The following is a 27,850-nucleotide window of genomic DNA, read 5'->3' on the forward strand; positions in this document are numbered from 1 at the left end:
CTGGATAAACTGAGATAGGCCCTGAACTCCTAAACGGTCATTGTAGCCATCAACTCCTGAACGGTCTCTGACTTTAACATCAGAGAAAGCAGACTGGAGTCTTCCAGAACCATATGTCTGGAAACTCTACCACAGGCCAAGCCGCAGACTCCAGCAGCTCAGGCAGGGAGGTTGCTACACAGCAGGGAAGCTGGTGTAGCAGCAAAAATTCCAACTGCTCCTTAGAGCTGAACAGGGTCTCACATCTGGCAACCTGTGAAGCAGTGTCCCTCAAAGCTTTAAGAAACTTCAGTTTGACAGTCGACAAATGTTCACCCCTACCCTGGACTCTTGCCTGAAACCAATTTAATTTAAAACCATTTTACAGTAGAATAACCACTTAAGATGAAATGTACCCAAGGGACTCAATTGATTGGAGGTGGACATTGGAGAACCACATATTGGATAACTGTGCAGAAAAATAAAAATATCCACTACAGTGCTTTTGAAGTTCCATAACCTTTTAAATATATAACAAAATGCAATCTAATCAATCAAAGTGGGAACCTAAATGGAATTTAGAACAGGGTTTTAGCTTTTAGGGCTTTCAGAAGGGGCCTGGAAGCCACTGCTGCTTTTCTGAAACAGCTATTTCCTCTCAAACTAGCACCTGGATTTTGACCCAATTAATATTTCCAGAGGCATTCAAAGAAAACATCACAAAATATGGGCAGATGTAGCCTAGTTCAATTATAAACTGAGATTGGTGTTCTTACAGCCACACTTGATCTATCCTAAAATAGATGCAGTTTCTGAAAAGGTTGCCCCCTAAGCATTCTGGGCTCAAGAGAAATCCAGGTGCCCTTTTCTGGTATAAGCCAGATATTTTAAAAAGGGAGGTGTCAATCCATACCATATCATTTGAATTCCAGTTCTTTTCTTGAGCAAGAATATTTAGAATAAACTTGAAAAAGTACATGCCTGGAAAAAAAAGTGATCCATTCAAAAGCATTAAGATACATTTGAACATACATAATTTGCGTTCTAAGGCACTGAAATACAAATTTCTCTCATTTATGTTTGCCATTAAAGCAAGCGTATCACATTATTATGGCACAACACTGCCCCCTTGTGGGAAAGAACTGAGTTATTAGGCCTTCCTAAATCTTCCTAAAATGCTACTTTGGCTGAAAAAGAATGAGCTAATGGTAAAATTATATTTATTTATGATCAGTTTTCAATTCATTTAGCAATATATTAAACAAATATCTTCTGAGCATTTATAAAAATGTTAGTTTGAACCCAACTTTTTGATTATTCTTTATTGGAGGGTTTACTGAGGTCATTTGTTTTTTATCACTTTTTAAACACATTCTTCATTGTTACTCCTTATCAACAATCCTGCCAACACAAATGTACCCATTACAAGACTATCTTGGAAATGAATAACTGCATTTATAAAAGCTAATCAGTTCACCAATCCGAAACTTTGCAGAATCTGATTAAGTCGGAATAGAAACAAATAGTAATTGAAACCAAACATTCTGACTTAAGAGATTTTTTAAAATAGAGAGTGTCAACTTCTCGTTCCAACATTAAGAGACCCCTTAAAATATCTGAAATGGTAATATGGAATTACAATTACATATCAGTAACAGATTTCTATAACCAGACAAAATAGATATTCTAAATAGAACCTCCTTTATGGTCTCTAGATTGATTGTACATCTTTGCAGCATGTACACATCAAAATGTCATCTGATTATTGGAGAATTTAACTGTGCTCCCAATATCAGGCAATTTTCTTCTGGCACCTCCTCAAAGCTTGTGTCATAGCTGTAGACATTTAGATAGATCTACCTGTGATAACCCAGAATGTCCCACAAATGTAACAAACACCAAAACATAAATAAATGTTCTTTAATGCCTTCAACTTGGCTTCACTGTTCAATTGTTCACAGTTGGAGATTAAACTCTTTCCAAATTAACATTCCAAACAAAAGAAATACAGTCCAAACTCCAAGAGCAGATAACGAAGCAATAAAAAACCAAAAACAAACTGTTCCACGACAGACCAGGATAATTAATTACAAACTTCAAGAAGATAACCAGGTATAGTCCATTGGAAGAACGCCAACCAAAATAAACCTCATCCAGGAATAAAACACTCTTTTTTTCCAGCGTTTGCATGCAGATCCAAACTCTTATGTAGTTCTCACACGTGCATCCCATGAAGAGGATCAAGGCCCTCTCCATCAGAGTAGACCATGTCTTTCCCTTATCCTCTCCTCCCTGAGTGCTCTAGGATGGATAGGGGATGGGCCTGGGTCCTCCTCTGCCTGCTCAGCCGGCTCTGCCCTTCCCCAGGCTCCTCCACAACCTCTGGAGCCACCCTTCCACTCCCTGTTGGCTATTCCTCCTCTCCCTCAGAGTCAGTCTCCACCAGGGGCATGACACTACCATAGACGTATGTTCCAGAATCGTGAACCCTAATTGTTGCAAACATCATATGTGTCACAATACTGATTGGCAATGCTAGAAGTTTCAGGCTCATACAGCAAGATAGCATGAAGACAGATAATATGTGGGGCTTTATAAACAATCATGAAAGATCAAGCACCCAATATCAGAATAACAAAACTCATCTGAGCTAGTGTGCCTAGAGACATCATTGAGATTAATTCCGTAAACATTCAAGGAAAACTTAATTCCTTAAACTTCCAAGGAGAAGTTGTTTATTGCTGGTATGGTAGGCATTGTTAATTTTCATAGGCAGTTGTAATTCTCATTGACTAGTTCAGATAATAAAAGAGCTAGTTTTATGGATGGACTGTACTGTTAACTGTTCCTTAAATATGCACATTGAATCCTCTCTCTTTCACTGTAGGTACAATATGGGATATAATATACTTGTGTATCCACTGAGATACAATATGCTTATTGAGCAGAGGAAACATAAACACAAAACAGATTCAAAGAAGTGGTTTCTGATCTTCTTTACAGTAGTTATAAGTACAATTATAAATTTATTTCATATACTATTGACCCTCTTCTTTCCATAACTTATCCCATCTAATCATAAAAGATTTCCAATCCATAATAAATATAGATAACTATCTTTTCTTTGATCAAAGACATTAATTTAGCAATCTCAGCCATCTTCTATCATCTTTACCAAATATTTCTCCATTGTAGCTCATGCTGATTCTTTTTTATCTTTATGCATTCAATTATTTCCCTACAGTCAAAAGTGATTTGAGGACACCAATTGTTCTAAAATCTGATATGATCAATACATGTGACTTGTACTTTCTATAGCATAGGCCCGTGATGGTGAACTTATGGCACATGTGCCAGAGGTGGCACGCAAAGCCATCTCTCTGGGCACATGAGCCATCGCCTCAGATCAGCTCTGCCACACATGCTCACCTCCTGCCGCCAGCTGGTCTTTGGATTTCTGCCGCGCATGCACCGGGGTGGGGCAGCTGTGGGACCTCATGTGCACCTGTGCAGGGATTGCATGTGTTGCATTTCAGGGATGCACACACATGCACATGCTTTGGGCACTTGATGCTGAAAAGGTTAGCCATCACTGGCATAGGCAGTAGAGGGGGATTGGGCAAAGAGTGACTGTATATATAGATATATTTTCCTTATTCTTTCAATACATAGCAGTGGTATGCTAACAGCCATTTAGTTCTTATTTTGAATGCACCTGTTAGCAGTTTACAATCAGAAAGCAGTTGATTTTTCAAATAAGTATTTTCAATACTTTCACTTGAAAACAGGAGAATCTTTATAATTTACTGTTTTCTCCCCTAGAGGTAATATTCATAGAGGTAATAAGCAACCTGAAGTATAAAAAACACAATTTTTCAATAGGATTCTTCTACAAAGAGTCCATAACTACGTAGATTGTATAACAAAGACAATGAATGACTCAGTTCTGAGTTAACAGTTTCTACTGTACATTGCTTTAGACATGTGTCTCTAAACTACTGGAAGCCAATTCTCCTGTGGAAGGAAGAGAAGCTTCTGGATTCTGCTCAGCTTCTTCTCGCAACCTAACAATCTGAATGCTGTTTTCCTTCTTTGATAGCCAGAAGGCCGGATATAAAGGCTCATTAAACTTGCATTCAAAAGTATGCAAGAGAGTCATTGAGTCAGTAGCGATGCCATAAAAGGAGAGTGTCTCTCTGGGGTAATCTAGATAGACCCCTATTCTGCTGAATTCCTGAGATTTCAAAGGTGTCTCCACATCAACATGCCAAGCTGAGAAATCCTTGCCGTTCCATTTAATACACCAGGAGAAGTTATTCCCTGAGATGCAACTGTTGCTCTCTGAACCTTTCCTGTCAATGCTCTTATTTGTCATGCCAATGTAAATACCAGCTCCAAATATCTCCACTTCAAAGTAATAACGACCCATATATAAGCTTTGATTGGACAAGACTTGGCGCCAGTGTGCAAATCTTTCTGGATGATCTGGGTACGGGTGCTCCCAGGGCGTGGTGTTGGAGATCTTGTGATTGTCATCCAAAAGTCTCAAATAGCAATGAGCAGTAACTGGGTCAAATGTTAACAGGCAAGCATCTGCACAAAAAATAGATACATTATTTTAAAAGCTAGACATAATTAATTGAGCACTAAATATGATAGAATACTGCACCTAAAAGGCCTCATTAGACTTTATAACAGGAGTAAGGCCAGGATATATTTTGTCTACAATGTATAGAACTTGTAAGAATCTTTTTTTTAACCTTTGTCAGACAATATTTAGGTTGCTGGTTAAAAATATTAAAATACACATGTAGATTTTTCCACTGTTCTCATTCATGTATTGGAAAGAGATGGAGACTTAGAGAATATTTTGGCTTGATATGTAAAATCACTATGGTTTTTGCATACTTGCTTGGAATAAATAAATTGCTTACTTAAGTAATAGCTCCCTATATATTCCAGTACTAGAAAAAGCAATGTTCAATAACTAATACTGGATTAATGTCAGATCAAATATTTTTTAAAACATTTTTTAAAAACATTCTTGACATAATTTTGTTAACCATTTTAGAAAGCAAAAGAAAATGTTTTTTCCTCCAAAACATTTTCCTAGGATTTTTGTTCTAATACTGATTCTAACAAATGCATGCATAAAATGAACCGTCTGGCTCCCCTGAGCCATACATTGAGGAAAATTCAATATTGTCCTAGTAGAATAGAATTGTAGTAGAAGAATGGGAGTTTTTCTTCCTCTATTCCCTGTGGTTCTCCACAGTCTCTCAAACTCTCTTCTGAAGAACTGTGAGAATTCACAAAACCTGTTGTGGAACAGGTTCTGAGGCTGCTAGAAAAAGAATGAATTGTTCCTTTCCTGTTTTTAGCAAAATCTAAACAGCATATAATTACATTTCATCCACAGATTATGCCAGAATGCATAACATACAGTTGAAACCAGATACTTTTCTTTTGGCATTAATAGACAATCTTTAAAATCTGAATCACTGAGTGTATTTGAATCTAGAATTATCTAGCTTATTTACACATCATCCAAGTATTACAAAATGTCATTCTTGTTGTCATTTGAAGTTACTCTATATATTCTAGATCAGGGGTCACCAACCTTTTGGACCTCAGGGACCACCAAACTAATAATTTTAGATCCCAGGGACCACTAACTGGTTCTGTGGGTGTGGACTAATTTATGGGTGTGGCTTGGTGGTCATGTGACTGGCTGGGCATGACTTGGATGTAAATATTATAAATATTTATATAAATATTGAATTTTTTTTTTATTAAAAAAGAGCAACTTTTACTCAAAATCAGGCAAAGCAGGCAGGCAGATTGAGTTGCTCACAGAATCACAGATTCATTCAGAGATCTATCTATCTATCTATCTATCTATCTATCTATCTATCTATCTATCTATCTATCTATCTATCTAAAGCTAGCTCAGTCTGTCACATAAAATTTGCTCGCAAGCAAACTCACAAAATTAATTCACAACACATCATGCATGTAAATATTGATTTTTTTTATTTTTAAAAAAGAGCAACTTTTACCCAAAATCAGGCAAAGCAGGCAGATTGGGTTGCTCACAGAATCATTCAATGATCTACCTGTCTGTCTGTCTGTCTGTCTGCCTATCTATCTATCTATCTATCTATCTATCTATCTATCTATCTATCTATCTATCTATCTGCCATCGGCTAGCTCAGTCTCTCAAATTTGCTTGCCGTGAGTCTACACTGAATTTGCTTGCAAGCAAACCTTCAGTCCTAAGGGAGGTTCGGCTGTACTTAAAAGCAGAGCTGAAGATCTAAAGACTAGCTGGAAAGCAAGAAATCCAACCATTTTCTGCTTCCTAGCTAATCTAAACCTCCCGGCACAGAGAACAGATGATGGTCGGAAAAAGGAAAAATAGAAATTTAGCAGGCAAGTTTACTGAGTAAGGGGTGAGTGGGTGGGGAGGGTTCCCGCGGGCCACGTGGACACTTGTGTTTCTGCAAAGCCTGGATTAATTGCTTTGGGGGGGGTGATCTTTGCGTGAGATTTCTCTGCAGCCCACCAAAATTTTCTCACGGCCCACCAGTGGGCTGTGGCTCACCGGTTGGTGACCGCTGTTCTAGATAACCAATGAAAAATCATTATGTAAAAATTTCTCTTTAAAGATTTCCATTCTTTCACCCACATATTTTCCCATTGTTCTCTCTGTATATTATAACCAAATATAGCCCATTTTATCATATATTCTTTCACTTGTTCTTATGTTCCAAATTTCAATATACATTTATATATTTTAACAATTATTTATGTTTATAATATAGTACATATTTTATAATATAAAAATACATATAACAATTAATGTTTATATATCCCCTTTATCTTACATCCACTCCTTGTTATGTTTTTTGCTAAGTTGTTATTTTTTTCCTTTTTAGTCCAGAAAGAATGTTGACTCATCAGATGGAATTCTCTTATCCTGCCAGTTAGAAAATTTCTCTTTAGCTGTATATTGTTTATATCTAAAACTATTTAAGAAAGTAAGCCTTGTGTGAACCTTGTGTCTATATAGACTGCATCATAGCAGAGAACTTGATTGGAATCCTTTGACTCTCAACCATTCAACTCATGAGTCAAGCACAAAAAATCTCAGTTCCTGCAGTCTACTTGCAAGAAGAGTACAAGTAGGCAATCTCATATCTCCTTTATCCAGAAAGGCAGCACCTGCCAGAATTCACTACTGCATTGCTGATCCTATTTCTTCAGGGATATATAGTCTGCCACAGATCCTCAAATGGAAGCCCCATTAATACATGAAATATCAAGGATAAGTATATCCTCAAACTAGCCATCAGGGTGAAGAAACATAGACCGTTCCTGAACATTTTTAATCACCAAGCAAAATTTTAACTGAATCTTGTCTACATATCCATGTATCAGTTAGGGTAGTCCTTCAAGGCTATCTTCAATACTCACTTCAATAACTGGATATATACTAGCAAGGAAAGGCTGTAGGGAAGCCTTGGAAGAAACTGTGTCAAGATTTCAGAGGTTACGGCTGCTTTAACTCTTTGGGGAGGAATGTTTTGTTTGCATCAATATATTTTGAGAAATATTCCTTTCAAATGCTTCACCCAGTCTTATTAACTTGTGTTTACTGCTTATTATAATGATTATGTTTGATATATCAATGTGAGGTAACATAACAATAAATGATAGCAGTAAATAAAACAAAAAAGGGAATTGATCAGAAAGAATCAGTGGCTGCTCTTATAAAAACTATATATTATGTTCAGTGTTCAGTGTGCCCCTGAATTTCCTGAGCAGACATAATTGTACATATCTCCTATTTGTTAGTTTCCCACAAACATCTTCAAATAAGTCAATGTTGTTGATCTGAATTTCTTTCTTAATTCTTTCAAATTTTGCACCAAAAATTGGCCGATAACTTACACTTTAAGAAGTCATTCCTACTTTGAGGTTCTGGAGCTGACAGCCGATGTTTGGATGGAACAATTGCAGCCACTGTTGTTTTTATCCCAGCATCTTCTATATAGATAGAAGGAAGGAAAGAATTTTTTGGTATGACTAAGAATTAATTAATTGTCAGGATCAGAACTGTTGATAAGTGAGCAGCTTTAAAATTAATCGAAATGAATAAACATGTAAATTAAAGATGGAAGGGTACTCACCATCATTGGCAAACCCCTGCAATTTTTCTTTATAGGAACTTTGTAGTAATTGTAAAAGCTGTTCAGTGGATTCAGAGATCACCTTTCTGATTCCTGATAATTTGTCTCTCAGGCCAATATACACACTGGGCAATGTATCATCTCCCTGGTGCTTCTTGAATTCACAGTATTCCTAAATATGCACAACGATATAGAAGAGATAAGAACATTCCTTGGACAGTGGCTGGGCGGAAGAATCCTGTGCATTGTGTTATCATTATGTAAACCCCGCCTTCACATTTGCAATTCAACATCAAATGAAAATATTCAAATCAAGATGTTTGGTTCATGACATCACAGCATCTTGTATCACTCTTCTACTCTCCTACCCACACCTTGCAGAATACTATTAAGCTGAACTGTGGAAATTTTTTAAAAAATCAGAAGATTTATTGCTCACTCAAATACACACTAGTATTCTCTACTTTCTCTTAAGACTGTACAACTGACATTAGCCAGTTATAGATTCAGACCAGCAGCAGCTGTGTTTTATGTGAACACCAATAACAGATCATATTGATACAATATGGTTAGTGAAAAGGCAAAAAATATGAATTAATCCAAAACAACCTTTCCAAATGATATACAAATCAGATGCATTGGGTTTCAGCTCCCATAACTTTCAGTGACAGAACTTTAATGGTTGAAACCCAAAATATTCAAGGAAGGCAAACGGTTGTTGGAGGCTGATCTAAACATTTTTACTATCATCGTTTAAGGTACCTTTAGGAAGATAATATCACTAGTGTGAGTGGCCATCTTCTCCAATCTTTTCTTCCATTCCTCCATTGTCACTTGTTGGCTCTGAAGGTGGATCTTTATTCCATTTGCATGATTCACTGCAGCACGTTCTTTCTCCTCCAGAAAAGTGAGCACAATGGCATGGGTTGCCTTGACAGCTTGGAGCAGCTCCTCAAACTTCTCTTCCACCAAGAGTTTTACTTCAGATACTGAATTCTGCAAGAACAGAAGCCACCATTGTTGCAAGCCTTAAAGCTGATCTGTTTGACATTTTATATTGACCGTGCAGTAAACCATACAGCTGTACCTATAACCATGCAGTCCTTCCTATCATGTTCCACTCAAAATGTTATTTAAATGCGTAAGATATTCTGACAGGGAAAAAATGAGTCACATTCAAGAATAAATTATTCTATGTATAACAGCATCTATTTCCCAAGTATTAACTTACTATTATGCATGCCATCATTACAGTATGTTTAACAGTCTATAATGATATAGAATATAGAATATGAGTTGAAACAGTTTATGTCTGGGATGTGAGGGGTCTGTAAATATTTTCACAGCCCTCTTTTTGACTCCTGCAGTATACAGGTCCTTGATTGAAGGCAGGTTGGTAGTAATTGTTTTTTCTGCAGTCCTAATTATCTTCTGAAGTCTGTGTCTGTCCTGTTGGATTGCAGAACCAAACCAGACAGTTATAGAGGTGCAGATGATAGACTCAATAATTCCTCTGTAGAACTGTATCAGCAGCTCCTTGGGCAGTTTGAGCTTTCTGAGTTGGCGCAGAAAGAACATTCTTTGTTATGCTTTTTTGATGACGTTTTTGGCTTAGCAGATAAAAGAATTTAGCCATTATCTACAGCCTTTAAAAGTGTTTTGTTGCTTCTAAGGTTTCGTAAAAGTCTTGATTCGCTTTTGTTCACACAGGGGAGAGAACCTTTCTTTGGCATGTAGAATTAAAATCACACAATTCATTTTGGGATTTGGTACGATCTAACACATGTCCCCAGTATATTGCATGGATGTCTCTCTGGCTGAATGTGTAAATTAATATTTTAAAATCCTTCAAATACTTCCAAATAGCCAGAGGCTTAAATGCTTGAAGTTCTTTCCAGAAGTTTCTAATGAATTCATTGGCCACTCTTAAATTAGCTTAACAAGAAATAGTCCAAAGGGAGTCTATGTAATAAAAGTAAGAATGACTAGATGAAAACTTCAAATGGTTTAACAATCCCCCTTCCAAAAAAAAATCTACCCAAAGTTTATATTCATTATTTTTATTACCCATTTAAAGGTTTGGGGAATTGCTAATCTTTAAGAATTAATTCAGATAATTCAGACAGTATGTTTAATCAGTTTGAATGCTTATCTTTAAATAGATTTGGCTTTCTTTGTTAGAAACTCTAAAAATGTTTCTTTGTTACAACTCTAAAAATGTCTGCATAGAAATAAGAGAATTATTGAAATGAAGGAACTGAAATGAAGAAAGTCCTTGAATTGACTATTCTCAACCAGCCAAGAGCTATATTTTGCACACATGGTCCTTGTTAGGGATAACATTGTTTACCTAACTTAGTTTGGGTAAAATAATATATATAAACTATGTTAGTGAGTTTAAGTGTATGTATCACTTTAAACTGTAAACCAAGTTTTTGAGTGCAGTTGTAAAATCACCATAAGAGGGAGCAAGAGAGCTCACTGTTTGCTTGGCTTTTACTGGAATGCTGACAATGAAGGATTGATGGTGATAAACTGCGTGTTTGCTGAGAAGAAAGGAGGTTTGATTTTTCTTCATATCTCTGACTGCAAAAGAGATATATCACTGGACTGATTGATTGTAAGTTTACTGACCTCTTTTTCGACACGGGACTTTGCAAACTGATTAACCCCGGATGGACTGAACTTAGTGTATGATATATGGACTGTTTTGACTATGCTATAACTCTTGCTGGAATAAAAACTATTTAACTTGCACAGTGTATCTGTCTTACTGAGTGTAAGCTACTACAACGTTTTGTCTCACATATCTGCCTGTCTGCTAGACTGCCGTTGCACGTTCTGCTAGGGTGTATATCCCTAACACTGGTTATGGGCCCAGGTGCACAGTCAGACTAACCAGGATATAATAGGCTTGTGAGTGAGAGTTTGTGTAGTTACACAATACTGTAAACAGACAGCTGTGTTTTATTAATTATAGTTTAATATCCAGATAAAGATGGCACAAGTCAATTTACAAAGTTTGTCTCTAATATCCAAACTGGATGGAACAAACTATGTTTCATGGTCTATGAAATGCAGCCTACTTCTATGAAGAGAAGGTTTGTGGAATATAATACAAAACCCACCAGAAGTAGATGCATGGGATCCGGAGGATGAGAATGATGCCCAGAAAATACAAGAATATAAAGTGAAGAATGAGCAAGCTCTCTGTATAATAGGACTGACTCTCTCTGACCAACAGCTTGTACATATTCATGGAGAAGAAACAGCTGCGAAATGTTGGGAGAATTTAAAGAAGATTTATGTTTGAGACAGTGTAGGAGCACATATAAATCCTACACGAAAAGTGTTCAGAACACATCTTCAAAAGAATGGAGACATGCTAAATCATATAAACTCAATGAAGAGAATTTTTCAAGAACTGCATGAAAAAGAACTTATCTTCACAGAGCTACATCAAGTTTATATCATTTTGTCTTCGTTAGATCAGAGCTACGATGACTACGTAACTTCACTTGAAGTGCTGCCAAAAGATAACCTTACATTAACTGACATTACTGGCAGATTAATTGAAGAAGCCAGGAGAAGGCTTGAAAGGGATCAACTCAGAAGGGAACAACCACAATGTGAAGAAGAAAAAATATCTTCGTCAGCGTATACAATTAGAAAATGTTTTAATTGTGGAGGAAAAAGACATTTGGCTAGATTCTGCAAGAAAGCAAAAAGCCAAAAAGCCAGCCAGAATGCTAAAATGCATCAAAGGGATAAGAAATGCATAGAGTTAGCCATGTATAGCAACGAAACTGTGAATAGTAATTTATGGGTGGTAGATAGTGGAGCATCGCACTGCATAACGAAAGATAAGAAAAGATTTGTTAAGATGTCCACAAGTTCATAGCAGATATCGTTAGCTAATGGATGGAAACTTAAGGCTAAAGGTGAAGGTATAGCATATTGTTCTTGCATAAAAGAAAATGTAAAAATGTTATATGTACCACAGCTTAAGTTTAATTTGCTTTCGGTTAGAGTTTTGGTTAAACTAGGTTATGTAATTACCTTTAGAGGAGACAATTGCATAATTGAAAAAGAAGGTAAAAAAGTTACTGCAACTTTAAAAGGTGAATTGTATGTGTTAAATGATAATTTAGAGGTGGCTAACACAGTTTATAATAATGTTAAACCTCATAATGAGTGCATACATTTGTTACACAGACGTTTGGGGCATATAAATTTTAAAATGCTTAAACAAACGGTAGGACTATCTAAAGGTATAAAACTGAAGCCTTGCAGTAAGTATTTGCACTGCAATTTATGTAGTCAAGAGAAAAGCAAGGTGATAGCAGCAAATAGAGTTAATGGATTTAAAACCAAAGAGCCTCTAGAGGTAGTATTTGCTGATATTATAGGTCCTAAAAAACCAAGTGTGGGAGGTGCTCGTTACATACTAAGTATAATGGACCATTATACCAGATATGGTTTCTGTTATCTAATGAAAAGCAAAACGGAAACATATCAAAATTTCTTTAATTGGCTTAAATTCGCTGAAAGAAAAACTAAAAGGAAATTAGTTACTCTTATCACTGATAATGGTACGGAATTTATAAACAATAAATTCCAAAATAAACTGAAGATGGCAGGTGTTGAACATGAAAAGTCTGCACCATATAGGCCACAATATAATGCCTTTATTGAGAGACGAGGCCAAACATTACAAGCAATGGCTCGTAGTATGCTGTCAGATTCAGGATTACCTGAAACTTTGTGGGGAGAAGCAATAATGTGTGGTAATCATATATTGAATAATGTTGTTAATTCAACAACAGGTGAATTACCATTCACACGGTGGCATGGCAGAAAACCTGACCTAAGCTACATGCACACATTTGGAGCACCAGCATGGGTGCATATCCCTACACAACTGAGAAAGAAAGGGCAACATAGGGCTAAAAGGTTATTTTTTGTAGGTTATGAATCTAATCACAAATCATACAGATTCTGGGAAAAAGGTACATCTAGAGTTTACTGTAGTGCTAGTGCACAATTCCTAGAACATGTAGGATGGGAAAAACTGGAGCAAGATTCAAATAAGGAAGTAATTATAGAAACCTACAAAAGAACAGAAAAAATCAGTAATAAGAAGAGTACAATTAAAGAGGAAGTACATGAAGAGCATATAGGACCAGAACAGGAAGAAATAGATAATCAGGAACAGGTAGAACATGAAAGTCCACCTGTAAGCCCTGTAATACCTAGACGTTCTACACGTGAAACCAGACCACCTGACAGGTACCAAGCAAGTGTAGTTTGCCAAGTTAGTAAAGTTCCAACTAGTGTTGAAGAACTTAGGATGTATCCTGCAAAGGATCAGGAGAATTGGCAAAAGGCAATGGAAAAGGAATTAAATTCATTAAAGGAAATGAAAGTTTATGAAAATGCCAAATTACCTCCAGGTGAAAAGTCCATTGGCTGCAAATGGATATTTAAGTTAAAAACTGGTAAAAATGGGACTGTTACCCATAAGGCTAGATTGGTAGCTCAAGGATTTAATCAAACTGCATGTGATTATGATGAAGTATTTGCACCAAATTTAAAGGCAACAACCTTGAGAGCAGCTTTAGTGTGGGCAGCTAAGAAAAAGTATATAATAAATCATTTAGATGTAGAACCTGCCTATCTGCATGCACCATTGCAGCACACTATATATTTAAGAAAAACAGTAGGTATTAAGGATAATAAAACTAATAATGACTGTTGGAAACTGAAAAAGAGTCTCTATGGATTGAAACAATCTGGTTATGAATGGAACCAATATATTGTAAAAGAGTTAAACAATATAGGGTTTAAAGCAGGTTTAGTTGATCCATGTTTATTCAAGAGAGAGACAAATGGCATAGTATCATTATTATTGTTGTTTACAGATGATATTGCTTTAATAACGAAGACTAATGATGAAGCTACTGAGATAATATCATTATTAAGTAAGAGGATAAAATTAAAGCATTTAGGAGAAATAAGACAGTATTTAGGATTGACAATAAACAAAACCAATAGTGGATTTAAGATATCACAAGAAGGTAAAATATACCAATTGCTAAAAATGTATAAAATGGAACTTTGTAAACCGGCAAAAACTCCAATGAGTCAGGAATTTTGTCGTACTGATGCTCAAAGTTCAAAATTTGATAAGACTATTTATCAGTCATTAATAGGTAGTTTATCATATATAAGTAATTGGTCAAGGCCAGATATTGCATATGGCGTTAATCAATTGGCGAGATTTAATGCTGAACCAAATGAACATCACTGGCAAGCGCTAAAGCGAATATTAAAGTATCTTAAAAAGACAATGCACTATGCATTGTATTTAGAGCCAAAAGATGATTTGATTTTAAGTGCATATGCTGATGCAAGTTTTGCAACAGATATAAAAACTATGAAATCAACTTCTGGTATGGCTATACTATTAGGTAAAACACTGATTGGTTGGAGGTCAATTAGACAGCAACATATAAGTATGTCCACAATGGAAGCAGAATTTTCATGTTTATCTTTATTATGTACTGATTTAATTCTGTATAAACAGTTGTTGTTAGATATGGGAGTAACTGTTAAAGATGCCATTGTAATTTATGAAGACAATCAAGCAGCCATAAGGTTGGCTACAAATATTGCTGTAAAGACTAGATCTAAGCACACTGACCCTAGATATTTGAATGTTAGACAATCTGTAAAAAATGGTCTGATAAGATTGGTCTATTGCATAACTGAAGAAAATTTTGCAGATGGATTTACAAAAGCCCAAGGTTCAGTAAAGCGCAAGGAAAATTGTGAAAACTATGGGTTGAAATTGTAAATAGATATATATATTATTATATAACCCAAAAGGGGAGAATGTTAGGGATAACATTGTTTACCTAACTTAGTTTGGGTAAAATAATATATATAAACTATGTTAGTGAGTTTAAGTGTATGTATCACTTTAAACTGTAAACCAAGTTTTTGAATGCGGTTGTAAAATCACCATAAGAGGGAGCAAGAGAGCTCACTGTTTGCTTGGCTTTTACTGGAATGCTGACAATGAAGGATTGATGGTGATAAACTGCGTGTTTGCTGAGAAGAAGAAAGGAGGTTTGATTTTTCTTCATATCTCTGACTGCAAAAGAGATATATCACTGGACTGATTGATTGTAAGTTTACTGACCTCTTTTTCGACACTGGACTTTGCAAACTGATTAACCCCGGATGGACTGAACTTAGTGTATGATATATGGACTGTTTTGACTATGCTTTAACTCTTGCTGGAATAAAAACTATTTAACTTGCACAGTGTATCTGTCTTACTGAGTGTAAGCTACTACAACGTTTTGTCTCACATATCTGCCTGTCTGCTAGACTGCCGTTGCACGTTCTGCTAGGGTGTATATCCCTAACAGTCCTGGTGTTCTCAACACTAATATAGTAACTTAAAAATTCCTGTTTTCTTTTTACAGTGTTCAAGAAATAACTGAGTAGTGCTTAAATATATATTTTTCTATAAGGAAATATGCAAATAATGGCCCATCCTCATCAGATTTTCTAGGGAAGACAACAGAGGTCTTTGAAGACCACCAGCTCTGATGTCTGATCCAAGGCTGTCACCTAAACCTGAATGCAAGCACTGTAATTTCCAAGAATGCCTTGGAGAGTATCATGCCCAGCTCAAGAATGACTTGGAACAATCCAGCTAAAGTTATTTCTTTATTTGCTTGCACCATATAGACAGAATTTTGCAAGACTAAACCTATACCACTCTAACCCTAATGGATATTCCCTGGAAGATTCTAGGGAATGACTATCCTAAATCTCTGGTGCAGCAACTATAAGCTTCAAACTAGTTCACATCCAACCTATTTGTGGGGAAACCACCTGTCTGCAAGCATATATTTTGCCAAGCAATGAATATATGGAAGACTTTTTAAAGCACACAAGTCATTTCTATCATTGCCAACAGCTGAATTCTAATCAACAGAGATGCTCTGTTTTAGTTCTTACCACTATAGACTCTGAGTTCTTCTCCAATTTAACAATTGCATTTTCAGCTGACTTCAATTTCCAATCATATTCTTCTTGATGATGAAGAAGTTCACACTGTTGACAGATAAACCAAGTATTACACATGGAGAGAAGTCATATAACAGCTGTTGAAATTTGTGAATGAGTTCATTTTTGTTCATAAACATTCAGACTGAAAACTGCTTCTGTATGGAGCCAGACAAGTTAGGTAAAGTGATGAGTGACAAACAAACCCTTGATTAGACAAGATTGGGGTGTGGTTGGTCTATAAGAAAAGTAATCCATTTTAGTCATTCTGAATGAGATTGTACTTCCTTAAAAACGGTCCAGAATCCAGTAGAATTGAGGTGGGGTATAAATGAATTCAATTAGAATTAATTTGATGCAATCCAAAACTTACAATTTGATAATACTTCCTGATCAAGCCTTGGTACCGGATTATCCTATTTAATGAACATATTATTGCAACCATATTATTTGATCAATACCATGAAGCATTTATAAAAATTAAAGGATTGTCATCCAAACCAGCAACTAGACACAGGAAGTAACATATGTGGGTGACTTAAATCTAAACCATCAACAGTAGGTGGAAAAATAAGCCGCTACAAGCAATTTTATATTAAAACAATTTATTTCCCTTGCAAGCAAGTATGATAGCTGATGTTTTTTTAATAGTACATTTTCATTGTGCAACTGCATTCGTCACTACTTGCTGCATTACAAAATGTTCTATGGCTGCTAAAAAAAGTACCTGGTATAAATTACAGCTTTGCTTCTTCAATAGAGAGTAAAAATGACTTTTAAGTACACATGTAGATGTACCACAAAATCATAAAGTCATTGGTACTTTCTGATATCTCTATCCAGACAAATTAATGGCATAAACTAGAAAGTGAGTTCTGTAAACTCTTGCCTTAAAGCTGGGATTTGAAACACAGTTAGACATTCCAATGGTCCAACAGAAATGAGTAATAATGTCCAAAGTAAACTATGAAAAATATCCAAGCAGTAATTAGAGTCTGGGAGAGGATTAAAAGGAGGGGATGAAACAGAGAATGAGCACAAGAATGAGAATGAGCACTTTATTCTTTTCTCTCTTTTTTTGCCTTTTAATTGTTTTTTCTCAATTCCTTTAAGTATAAGTGTGCATATTTTTTTTTCTTTTTGCCTTTTTTGCTTGTACATTTTACTTAAATGAATAAAAGAGACATTTTTTAAAAAATCCAACATTTCAACAGATTTTCAGATCATATTCTTTTAAATAAGAAACAGTATTGCAGAACAAGCATAATGATTTATGTTGTTGGCGATGCAGTGAATCGAATGCTTGATTTTGTTCCATTTTGTTCCAATGCTTGATATTGTTCCATTTCAGGAAGAAGCAATTACATGTATTAACTCAATCTTGAGATTTATCTCGAGAAGTGACTTTTGGACAGAGAAAATGAACACATAATCAAAAGATGTATTGTTTGATGCTGGAAACATAAACATATGGCTCCAACTATTTAGTGGCTTGCAGAATTCATTAACAAACATCAACCATGAATGTAATGAATCACAGTTTCTATTTATTACATCTTGTGTCCTTTTCCAGGTTTTTTTCTCTTTTTATAATTTTGTGTACTTTTGTTTTTGTTATTTTAAATTTATCTAATTAAAAAAAAGATTTCTCTGTGCAATATACTCAGACCAAACCATATAGAAAACTCTGAAGTAATGATTGCGTTGAACAAAATTGTTTTAAATCCTTTAAAAGCTTAAGACACCCAACCTCTTAAACTCCCCAAAATTCAACTTTAAAAAAATATCTGGAGAATGTCACAGACATATCTACTACCATTATTGCAAGCCAGTTAAAAAATAAACTGGTTAATTGTTCATTTATTTAGAAGGTAATGTCTATATCACATTAAATATCACATTTCGATTCTTACTATGTTACAGAGCACCTGATTATGACACCGAACATGTAAACAAGCTAAATACACTACTAACATGGGCAGCATCCTGCCCATACCCTTTTATCTTTCTTGGTGATTTCAATCTACCTCACATTAACTGGACTCTAAACGAATGTAAAACTGAACCCATACATGCAACCTTCTACAATGCTGTTACAAATCTGGGACTGGAACAACTAGTAACCAACAACACTAGACTAAACAACTGCCTCGATCTCATCTTCTGCAATAGTTTGAATTTAATTTACAGAATACAAACTAAAGAACCCTTTTCCAGCAGTGACCACAATATGATTGACTTTTGTCTCAACATACACCCACACAAAAATCACCACAATGACGTAATCCCCAATTATAACTTCAAAAAAGGCAACTATGATCTTATAGACTACGATCTCTCATCCCTTGATTGGCAATCTCTATTCACTGGATGCAATACTGTTGAAGACCATTACAACATATTTTTACTTGAAGTCAAAAGAGTCATCAAACTATATGTACCAACAACTCCCAAAACAAACAAACAAAAACAGATTACCCATAACAATAAGGAAACTTCAATCCAAAAAGAGATTACTCTGGCGGAAAAACAAATCTCAAATTTCAAAAGCCGATACAAAAATTTATGCCACCAGATAAAGACTGAATGCACTAATTATCACATTAAACAAGAGGAAAACCTTCTATGCACCAATTCCACCCACGCTTTTTACAATTTTGTAAACAACAAACTAAAAGACTCAAGGTCCATCCCACCCCTGATAGGACCTAATGGTAAAGACTGCAACAACGACACCATTAAAGCCAACATCTTTAACACGTTCTTCGGCTCAGTATTTGTAAACAGTAATGGATCATGCCCAGTATTTCCTAGCCGAAACCACAGATAACTACAATGATCTAATACATATCGATTTTACAGAAGACAATGTTGAAAAAGCACTACGCAATCTAAAACCATCTCTATCTATTGGACCGGATGGAATATGTGCCTACTTCTTCAAAAAGCTATCCACTGCCGGGAACTTCTGGTTTGTCGGCTTCGCGAGTGGCAGGGATTCGCGATACAGCGCGATCCCTGTTGCGCTAGCCGCTTTTGGTGCTCCGATCCAGACGGGTTCGGAGCTAAGGCTACCCTGCAGAGGTAGCTGAAGATAGGGGGATCCGGAGAGGGGTTTGGGGGTGTTGCAGACCCCCTCCCCGGCCAGCAGAACCCCCTTTTCCCAAGACGGTGCAGCGGCGGTCTGTAATGGCCGCCACAAAGAAGCCGGCAGCCGGGTAAGAATGCGCAGGAGGAAGAGGAGAAAGCCATTGAGAGTGAAAGTTTTCTTGGTTGACCCAGGACTCTAAGACACATTTAATACAATTCCTGGAAATTATGGCTTTCTGAATGATTCTTTCCACAAGAGAAAATAAGCGGCAATTTTGAGGTGCTGAAAGGAAAGTTTACTCTCCTTCCCTACGGAATTAATAAGTGGATATTGAGAAGCCTGTCTTTTTCAGCTAAAAACTAACTTTATGTGATAAGTGGGAAGGGAGAGGACAGAAAATATATTCATATGTTAAGAGTTTGTTGGAGGAGATGCCTTAAGGATTTGAAGACTGGAATATAATTTTAATAAGACTTTAAGATACAGATTTGGACTTTCTTTTTTTGATTGATACTACCCCAGGAAGAGAAAGTGAGAACTTTGTCTTGACTTGGATTGATTGAGGACTTTGGGATTGTTCTATTTTTTTTTATTATTATTATTTTTTAAATATCTTGGTTGGTGCAGGAAGAAAGAGGGGGGGGAAAGAAAAGAAAAGATTTACAATGGCTTTTTGTGTTGAGGAGCTGAGAAAAGAATATGAGCAAGCAAAAACAGATGGTAAAGATGGTGTGAAAGAAGCCTTCCTTTTTTTAGAAATGGCGCTTGTTAACTATCAACAAACACTACAACAGATGGAGGCAGCAGAAGACGAAGATGAAGACGAAGAAGAAGAAGAAGAAGAAGAAGCCATCTTTAATGAAATTCAACATTTAACTAAGAAAGAAGGAAGGAAGGAAGAAAGGAAAATGAAGGACTTAAGACTTAAAAAAATACTTAAGAAAGAGAAAAATAAGGTGCAAAATCAATATAATGATAGTGAACAAAAGAAAAAAGGAACACAACAGAGAAGGGAAACCAGCAAGGCAAAGGCAGAGACTAGGAGAAGGGGGGTAGGAAGGTCTGGTGGGGGGAGAAAGAAAGAAAGGTGGAGAAAAGCCACAAAGTTTTGAAATTAGATGGGAAAAGAGGATTTTTTTTAGGGACAAAGGGTAAAGTACAATTTCTTTAAAAAAGTTTCTGCAAGGTACATAAGATGGTATTGTAGCATTTGTATTAGAAATAGAAAATTAGAACGGTTTAAGAGTTGATAAGAGATTAAAATGTTGAAATGTTTAGAAATGATTGATTTTAAAATTTAACAAAATATTAAAGGGAATGTTTAGAATACTGAGTTTTAATTAAAGAGTTTAATATGTTTATGGTATTGATGTTATTATAAAATTATTATAGTAGCATTTGTTTTTGGAAAAGGCAATGGGAATATTATAAGATTTAATATTTAGATCTACTATTTAACTATGTATTTAATCATTTTGGATTTATTATTATTATTATTTTTATTAAAAAACAAAAAAATTAAGAAGATAGAATGTGCCAAGCAGAATCAGATTGGGTATTAGGTGTTATTTTAAATGTTAATCTAATTAATTTAGGGGGAAGATAGAAAGGCATCATACTCTCATTAGTGATTTCAGGAGAAATTCTTTTTTTTTTATTATAAGGAATGAGACAGGGGGATAATAAAGAATGGACAAAAGATACAAATATAATGACTCAAATTAAGATGGATTAAATAAGATAGAACTAAGAAGATTGAAATGTGTGGAGAAGCTAATATAGAAGATATAGAATGGTAAATAAAATAGGTAATGATATGTAAGATAAGCATGAATATAATTGAAGTTCATGTAGAGAGAGGTACCTGGGGCCAAGTTACTTTCCTAAAAGATTTTTTATATGTTTGTGTGTTGTGTGTTTATGTTTTTGGGAGAATTAATAGAACCTTGCAGAAATATAGAATGACAATAATGGTAACCAAGTCAGAAAGAAATAGATGAAATAATAATAGCGAAATTGAATAAGATTGAATAAGAGTAAAGAGAAGTAAAGAGAAATTGGATAAGAGGTATTTGTATGCTCATATGGAAATGGTTTAAAATAGAATTATATTGTATAAAATAAGGTTTTATTTGACTTGTAAAATTTATAATGGAAAAAGGTTCAAGTATGTAATGGTCAATGATGATTTGTTTGTCTTTAAAATTAATAAAATTTGTTTGTTTTTTTTAAAAAAAATGCTATCCACTGCCATAGCCAAACCTCTAAGCATAATCTTTGAAAAATCTTTCAGGACCAGCTCCTTGCCTAACCTAAGGTCACAAGCCACGGTCATCCCCATCTTCAAAAAGGGAGACCCCAGCCTAGTTGAAAATTATAGACCAATCTCCTTATGCTGCGTCACCTGTAAAGTCATGGAATCAATTATTAACCAATCCATTATCCTCCACTTAGAGACAAACAACCTACTCTCCAATAAACAATTTGGTTTCAGAAAAAAACTATCCTGTAATCTGCAACTCTTACACTGCAAAAACATATGGACGACACAACTTGATCAGGGCAAAACAATAGATGCAATCTACATAGACTTCTGTAAAGCCTTTGATTCAGTGGTACACGACAAACTACTCCTAAAAATAAAATCCTATGGTATCTCTGGACAACTGCATAACTGGATAGAAGCATTCCTGGCAAACAGACAACAAATGGTCAAAATTGGGAGTGTCCTATCAAATTCTGTATCTGTCAATAGTGGTGTCCCCCAAGGCAATGTTCTAGGACCAACTCTCTTCATACTCTACATAAATGACCTCTGTGATCATATTAAGAGCAACTGCGTTCTTTTCGCTGATGATGTAAAGCTGTTCAATACCACAGACAATACTGCTACCCTTCAAAAAGATCTTGACTATGTATCAGAATGGTCAAACAAATGGCAACTTCAAATCTCAACAAATAAATGCTCTGTCTTACATATTGGCAAAAAAAATCAGAAAATAAAATACAAGCTGAATAGTCAAGATCTTGTTGATGATCCAAACTCTGTAAAGCAGGGGTCCCCAACCACTGGGCTGCGGACCGGTACTGGTCCGTGGAACATTTCCTACCGGGCCGCTGGTTTGCTGGGCGCCGCCATCTTGCTTGACGAGAAAGTGCTTCCAGGTGAGCTTTTCCGGTTGGAAAGCGGCGTTTGGGTCCTGAAGGAATCCTTGCGCCTTAGTTTCATCGAACGGGGGGCTTCGAACGAAACTAAGGTGCGAGGATTCTTTCAGCACCCAAGGCAAGGCGAGCCGAGTGACTGTCCTGAAGCTGTCCCGAAGTGAAGCCCATCGACAAAGGTACAAAGGAGGAGTTGAAGGTGGCGGGGAGAAGCGGGGGACGGCTGGCTGGCCGGTCGCTCGGCTCACCTTGCCTTGTCATGAGTGCTGATGCCGGTACCGGGCCGCGGATCATTTTGTGATGCCGGTACCGGGCCGTGGCACAAAAAGGTTGGGGGCCACTGCTGTAAAGGACCTTGGAATACTCATCTCTATTGATCTAAGTGCTAGAGCCCACTGTAACTACATAGCCAAAAAGGCATTAAGAGTTGTTAACCTAATCCTACGTAGCTTTTTCTCTGGTAATATCACACTACTAACTAGAGCATACAAAACATTTGCTAGACCAATACTCGAATACTGGAACCCACATTACATATTTGATATTAGCACAGTTGAGAAAGTCCAGAAATATTTCACAAGAAGAGTTCTCCACTCCTCTACTCGTTGTAGAATACCTTATGCCACCAGACTTGAAATTCTAGAACTAGAAAACCTTGAATTACGCCGTCTTCGGTCTGATCTAAGTATGGTATATAAAATCATACATTGCAATGTCCTACCTGTAAATGAATACTTCAGCTTCAACCATAACAACACAAGCGCACACAATAGATAGAAACTCAAGGTTAACCGCACCAAACTTGATTGCAGGAAATACGACTTCAGCAACAGAGTGGTCAATGTCTGGAATACTCTACCTGATTCTGTAGTTTCTTCCCCAAACCCCCAAAACTTTAACCTTAGACTGTCTACTATTGACCTCGCCCCTTTCCTAAGAGGTCTGTAGGGGGCGTGCATAAGCGCACCAATCGTGCCTACCATCCCTGTCCTGTTTCTTTTATTTTTCTTATATGTACCCATTTCATGTATTCATAACTATGTATATACTTATTATCTTGTAAACAATTGACAAATCAAATTAAATAAATAAATAAATATATTTTCTCTAATACTTTGCAGTCTCTTCATGTCTATTCCTCCCATTTTTTTCTTCCAGTTGATTTCACTATGATCCACTCAGTCTAATATGTTAAGTATGAGTAACTGTTCCTTTCCAGTTGCACAAAAGACACTCCTAAGAAGAATAGTACGTTGAAGGTCTTACTGATCATTATTCTGTGGCATCTTATAACCAACACAATGCAATGAAGCTACATTTTAGCTCTCTTAATTTTTTACATTTGGAACAGACTACACTTTTAAATAAGTATAATCAAAATGAAACAAAGTTCTGTCCCAAACAGGATTGAGATATTGTGAAAAGGGATTCCAATTTCCTGGCAGGTTTTACTCCCTCGAGGTAAAAAACAGCAAACAAGAGTGATTAAGGCATAAAGTAGACGAACAACAGTGAATATCACGCAACTCTGTTTAGTATGAAATAACTGGTACTAGTAATTTTATCCTGCAGAACAGGAAAATTAACAGAAAAAGTAGTAAAAAGTTTATACCAACAAAAGGTATTTATTTATGACAGCTATAAATGCCTGATTTCTCCATCTAAGATATGATTCATAACCATTTGGAACTGTTTTCATATTATTTATGCTTCAGGCACGAAATGTTTCACTATGGAAACTTGGCCATAAAAAGGAACACCCTATAGGAGAAGGAGACATGCTACCTGCTTGTTTGTTCAAAACTGAATTCAAGTTCAAACAAACATAGGGAAAAAAAACACCTTAGAGAAAAGTTATTTGAAACTATTGGCAAGACAGTGAAGAAATGTGTTCTCTGTTTGCTTTTGCAATGATGCAGAGATGCAAAGGTTTGTTAAGAAAAACATGCACTCAGTTGAAATGTATAGCCAGATGAGGGGGAAAAACATTTATTGAATGGCCTTTCAAAATGAGCTGAACTTCTCTAAGTTTGGAAACTAAGCAGGACCAGGAATCTCAGGTAGGGAAAAATGAACCATGTGAACAGCTATGACAAACCATTCCCATATCACTGCCAGGAAAATTGCACAATTGTGAAGTCACCAAGAGCTGTGCTCAATTTTGAGGACATTTTAGCTTCTCTGTACAAAAGAAGCATTTATAATGATGGGGCAAGAACCACCACATATGGATATAATTCCAGTGTTCTCCAACAGGAAATAAAATTGGCTGTAACCTTTGGTATTAGTCCCAAGAAGTATCATAAAATAGTTGAATTCCTCCACTGTGCCTGAGAATCAGTCAAATGCCTTAGTCAATAGGAAGTACCGTATTTGCCGGCGTATAAGACGACTGGGCGTATAAGACGACCCCCCAACATTTCCACTCAAAATATAGAGTTTGTTATATACTCGCCGTATAAGACTACCCCCTCTTCCGCACACCTTCCACATACCAAATAAAAGGTAAAAGAACATCAGATTTGATTTCAACATGTTAATTTATATTCAAATGCTTATGACATGCAGGAAAACTCACAAGGCTGTGAAAGTATGCCAAATAATAGAACATAAGTAATTTTCCGATTCAGAGCAGGTTATAGTTCATAGTTTTATAAAATGTGTGTGTGTGCCTAAATTTCAAATTACCCATTTACCATGACTTGTCATGGACAGGCAACTTTATTAAAAGAATTCTATTTCAGCTAAGCCGGAAAGACACAAATAGGGCCTGCAGAAGCATAATTTTCACTCTGATATTAATTGTGGCAATGTTGCATTTTAAACTAGCCATGATTAATTATATCCAAATTTTCACACCCACACTCCCCTTCCTTTAGCTTTCTGAAAACCCCACATTTGCAGATCCCATTTTAGCAATGCATCTAAGATTTGACTTGCCAGCCACTATCATTAAATTATGCTTGCTAAAATATGAACTGAAATATGAACTGAAATATGAACTACCCTGCAAAGCTGCCCATAATGAAGATAAGTTGATCTTGATGTCAATCCTCCTCAGCCTTTCACTTGTCTTTTACTTGATACCGCTGCCAAACCTGCTTTTCCATCGATACCAGAGTAAAAAGGTGACATTGCTCCCCGCAGCAAGAGAAGACAATGTGGGATGTGAGAAAGAGGAGAAATCGCAGTGAAATTAAGGAAATTAGGCGTTTGTGTTTTTTTTCCTTTCCCCCTTCGGGACTGGATCTAGAAAGTTGTCGTTTTAACATGATCGCTCCCCTTCTTCTCTTCCCACCCCCAACCTCTGTTTCGTCTTTAAAGAGAAAAAGACACCCATTCTGCTTTATTGTATCTGACATAGTGGGCTTTAGTTCAGCAGCTGATGTCACTCAACAGGCAAGTCCTTTCGGAAAACGCCAGGCCCTGCCTGGTCTTACCCAACGCTGCTTGCCAGGGATCTGGCAGGAAAGAAGGAGTTCCAGATCCTTTTTCTTTCTAGCCTCTCCACCTGCCTTTCCCGAGTCCATCCAAGGACGCGCCTGAAAACCAGGTTGATTCTGGGTAACGTCTAAGCCCCAGAGGCGGGGTCCGATCAGTCCCTTCGCCCAGCTCCACAAAAGGTGAAATCGCCAGCGAAGCAAAACAAACGGAAGGAAGAAACCGAGCAAGCCGGGTCAAGAGCTGCGCTACCTCTAGCTGAGCCTTAGCGGTAGTAGGGACCCACATCCCACCTCCGCCCCACCTCAGCGAGAGGGAGCCGGCCGGATTGCGGGGCGTAATCCCTCCCTGGCAGAGCTACGGGTAACCCGACGCTCAAGGCTACAACTGAATGCAAAGTCCCCGCTCTGAGATCTGCAGCTAATTTACGAGGAACCCTTTGCAATTCGCCAGCGCCTGCTATGACCTCAAGGAGAGGGAGAAGCGAGCCTCCTCACCAACAAGGCGAAGAATATACCCGTATTTGCCGGCGTATAAGACGACCCCCCCACTTGGAGGCATGTTTTTCAGGGCAAAAAAGTCGTCTTATACGCCGGCAAATACGGTAACCAAAATTCAGGTGTTTCATAAGTAGTCTGAATATACCAGATGTCATGCTTGGCATGACAGTCAGTTTCTCATAGAAAGTAGGAAGTCCTTTTGCTCATCAGGATTTCTCCCTATTGAAAACCCTCAATTCACTAGGAAGCTTTTATTTCATAATACCCCACTTGCAAATTTATGAAATCCCAGTATAACACAATTCTCTTATGTTCATTTAGGAACAAGCCTAAGTGCATGGTAATGGAATAAGCCACAGAGGTAGGATTTATACATAAAGCTGCATAAAATGCATAAATCAGTACTTAGATTCACATGTTCTGCTAAGCCACAGCCCAAGAAACAATAGGAAAATCCATTGTGACCTAGTCCCTAATATTCATGCAAATGACCTTACAAAAGGCTAGGTGTGAAAATAGGAACTCTCTGGCCTCTTATTTCCAAGCACTGAACAAGCTGTGACAATTCTCCTACACATCATATTAACAATAAACTTATATGCAATAATTACCTCTTTTTCTTTCCTGGCTACCGCACAGATTACAGCTTGATGGTTTTGATGTGCATCAGAAAGACACTCCTCACAGATACAGATTAGGTCACTGTGGCAGAACCAGCTGAGATGCCTTTTGTGGGTCTTGCAGCTCTGTATGTCAATGTCCTTTAGTGGATCCATAAGGTTATGGCTCTTTAGTTTGACATTCTCCAGGTGAGGCCTCAAGTGATTCTGGCAGTAATTTACCATGCAGGTCAAGCAGGATTTTACTGCCTGCACCTTCTCTGTTAGGCAGAAATCACAAAGCACTTCTTCATTCTTCTGCTTCTCTTCTGGGTGACTTTCTGTCAAGATACTGGGTGAGTGATCATTTGAAGATTCATTTTCAGACAGGTGGTCTCCCCAGCTTGGTTCACTGTGACATGGATCTTTGCTTTCAAGTTCCATACGAGGAGTTCCTTCATTGTTCAATTCTCCACTCCCACATTTTTCTTCCCAGATTGGTGAGCCATTTACTACAGGATCCGGAACTTCCAGGACTTCAAATAGCTCTTCAGGACAACTTGAATCGGAGGCCGCCATTATTTGTCTACTATTTCCTGAACAGAACCACCCCTGCAATACTAACAATAGCTCTAGCTTTCTAAGGTGCTTGCTGTGTAACCGCAGCTTAGGAAGAAATGAAGAAAAAAAAACCAGTCATACCTGAATGTTCCTGAGCAACTGTGTGCTTTAGGAGATTAACTCTTTCTTTCCATCTCCTAGAATGCATGGTCTGAAATTACGCAACAGGGGATCAGGTGATGT

At 36.9% G+C, this 27,850-nt stretch overlaps 1 protein-coding gene and 1 long non-coding RNA gene across 2 annotated transcripts in view; one reads left to right on the forward strand and one right to left on the reverse strand.

The window, feature by feature from the left end:
• Positions 1-9,186, forward strand: part of LOC148132158 (uncharacterized) — a 33,071-nt gene extending 23,885 nt beyond the window's left edge. Inside the window, exon 3 of the long non-coding RNA XR_015747643.1 lies at positions 9,075-9,186. This is a non-coding gene — a long non-coding RNA (uncharacterized LOC148132158). The remainder of the gene's footprint in view (positions 1-9,074) is intronic.
• Positions 1,886-27,850, reverse strand: TRIM16 (tripartite motif containing 16). The gene is made up of 6 exons (XM_026667609.2): positions 27,059-27,850; positions 16,206-16,301; positions 8,934-9,167; positions 8,172-8,343; positions 7,933-8,028; positions 1,886-4,572 (listed from the first exon to the last, which is right to left on the reverse strand). Exons 1-6 carry the CDS (start codon positions 27,623-27,625, stop codon positions 3,956-3,958), a joined length of 1,782 nt encoding a protein of 593 aa, XP_026523394.1. The 5' UTR covers positions 27,626-27,850; the 3' UTR covers positions 1,886-3,955.

This window comes from Notechis scutatus, chromosome 2, assembly GCF_049901735.1.
Source record: "Notechis scutatus isolate UNSWTSFEM ecotype Mainland chromosome 2, rNotScu1.2, whole genome shotgun sequence".
NCBI classification, from domain to species: Eukaryota; Metazoa; Chordata; class Lepidosauria; order Squamata; family Elapidae; genus Notechis; species Notechis scutatus.

Excerpts from the sequence above, each read along its gene's own strand:
- TRIM16 (XM_026667609.2), bottom strand. The coding sequence starts at position 27,625 with ATGGCGGCCTCCGATTCAAGTTGTCCTGAAGAGCTATTTGAAGTCCTG. Across the intron at positions 16,302-27,058 it reads TAGCCAGGAAAGAAAAAGAG|TGTGAACTTCTTCATCATCA; the intron begins GTAATTATTGCA and ends ATCTGTCAACAG. Across the intron at positions 9,168-16,205 it reads AGAACTCAGAGTCTATAGTG|AATTCAGTATCTGAAGTAAA; the intron begins GTAAGAACTAAA and ends CTGTTCTTGCAG.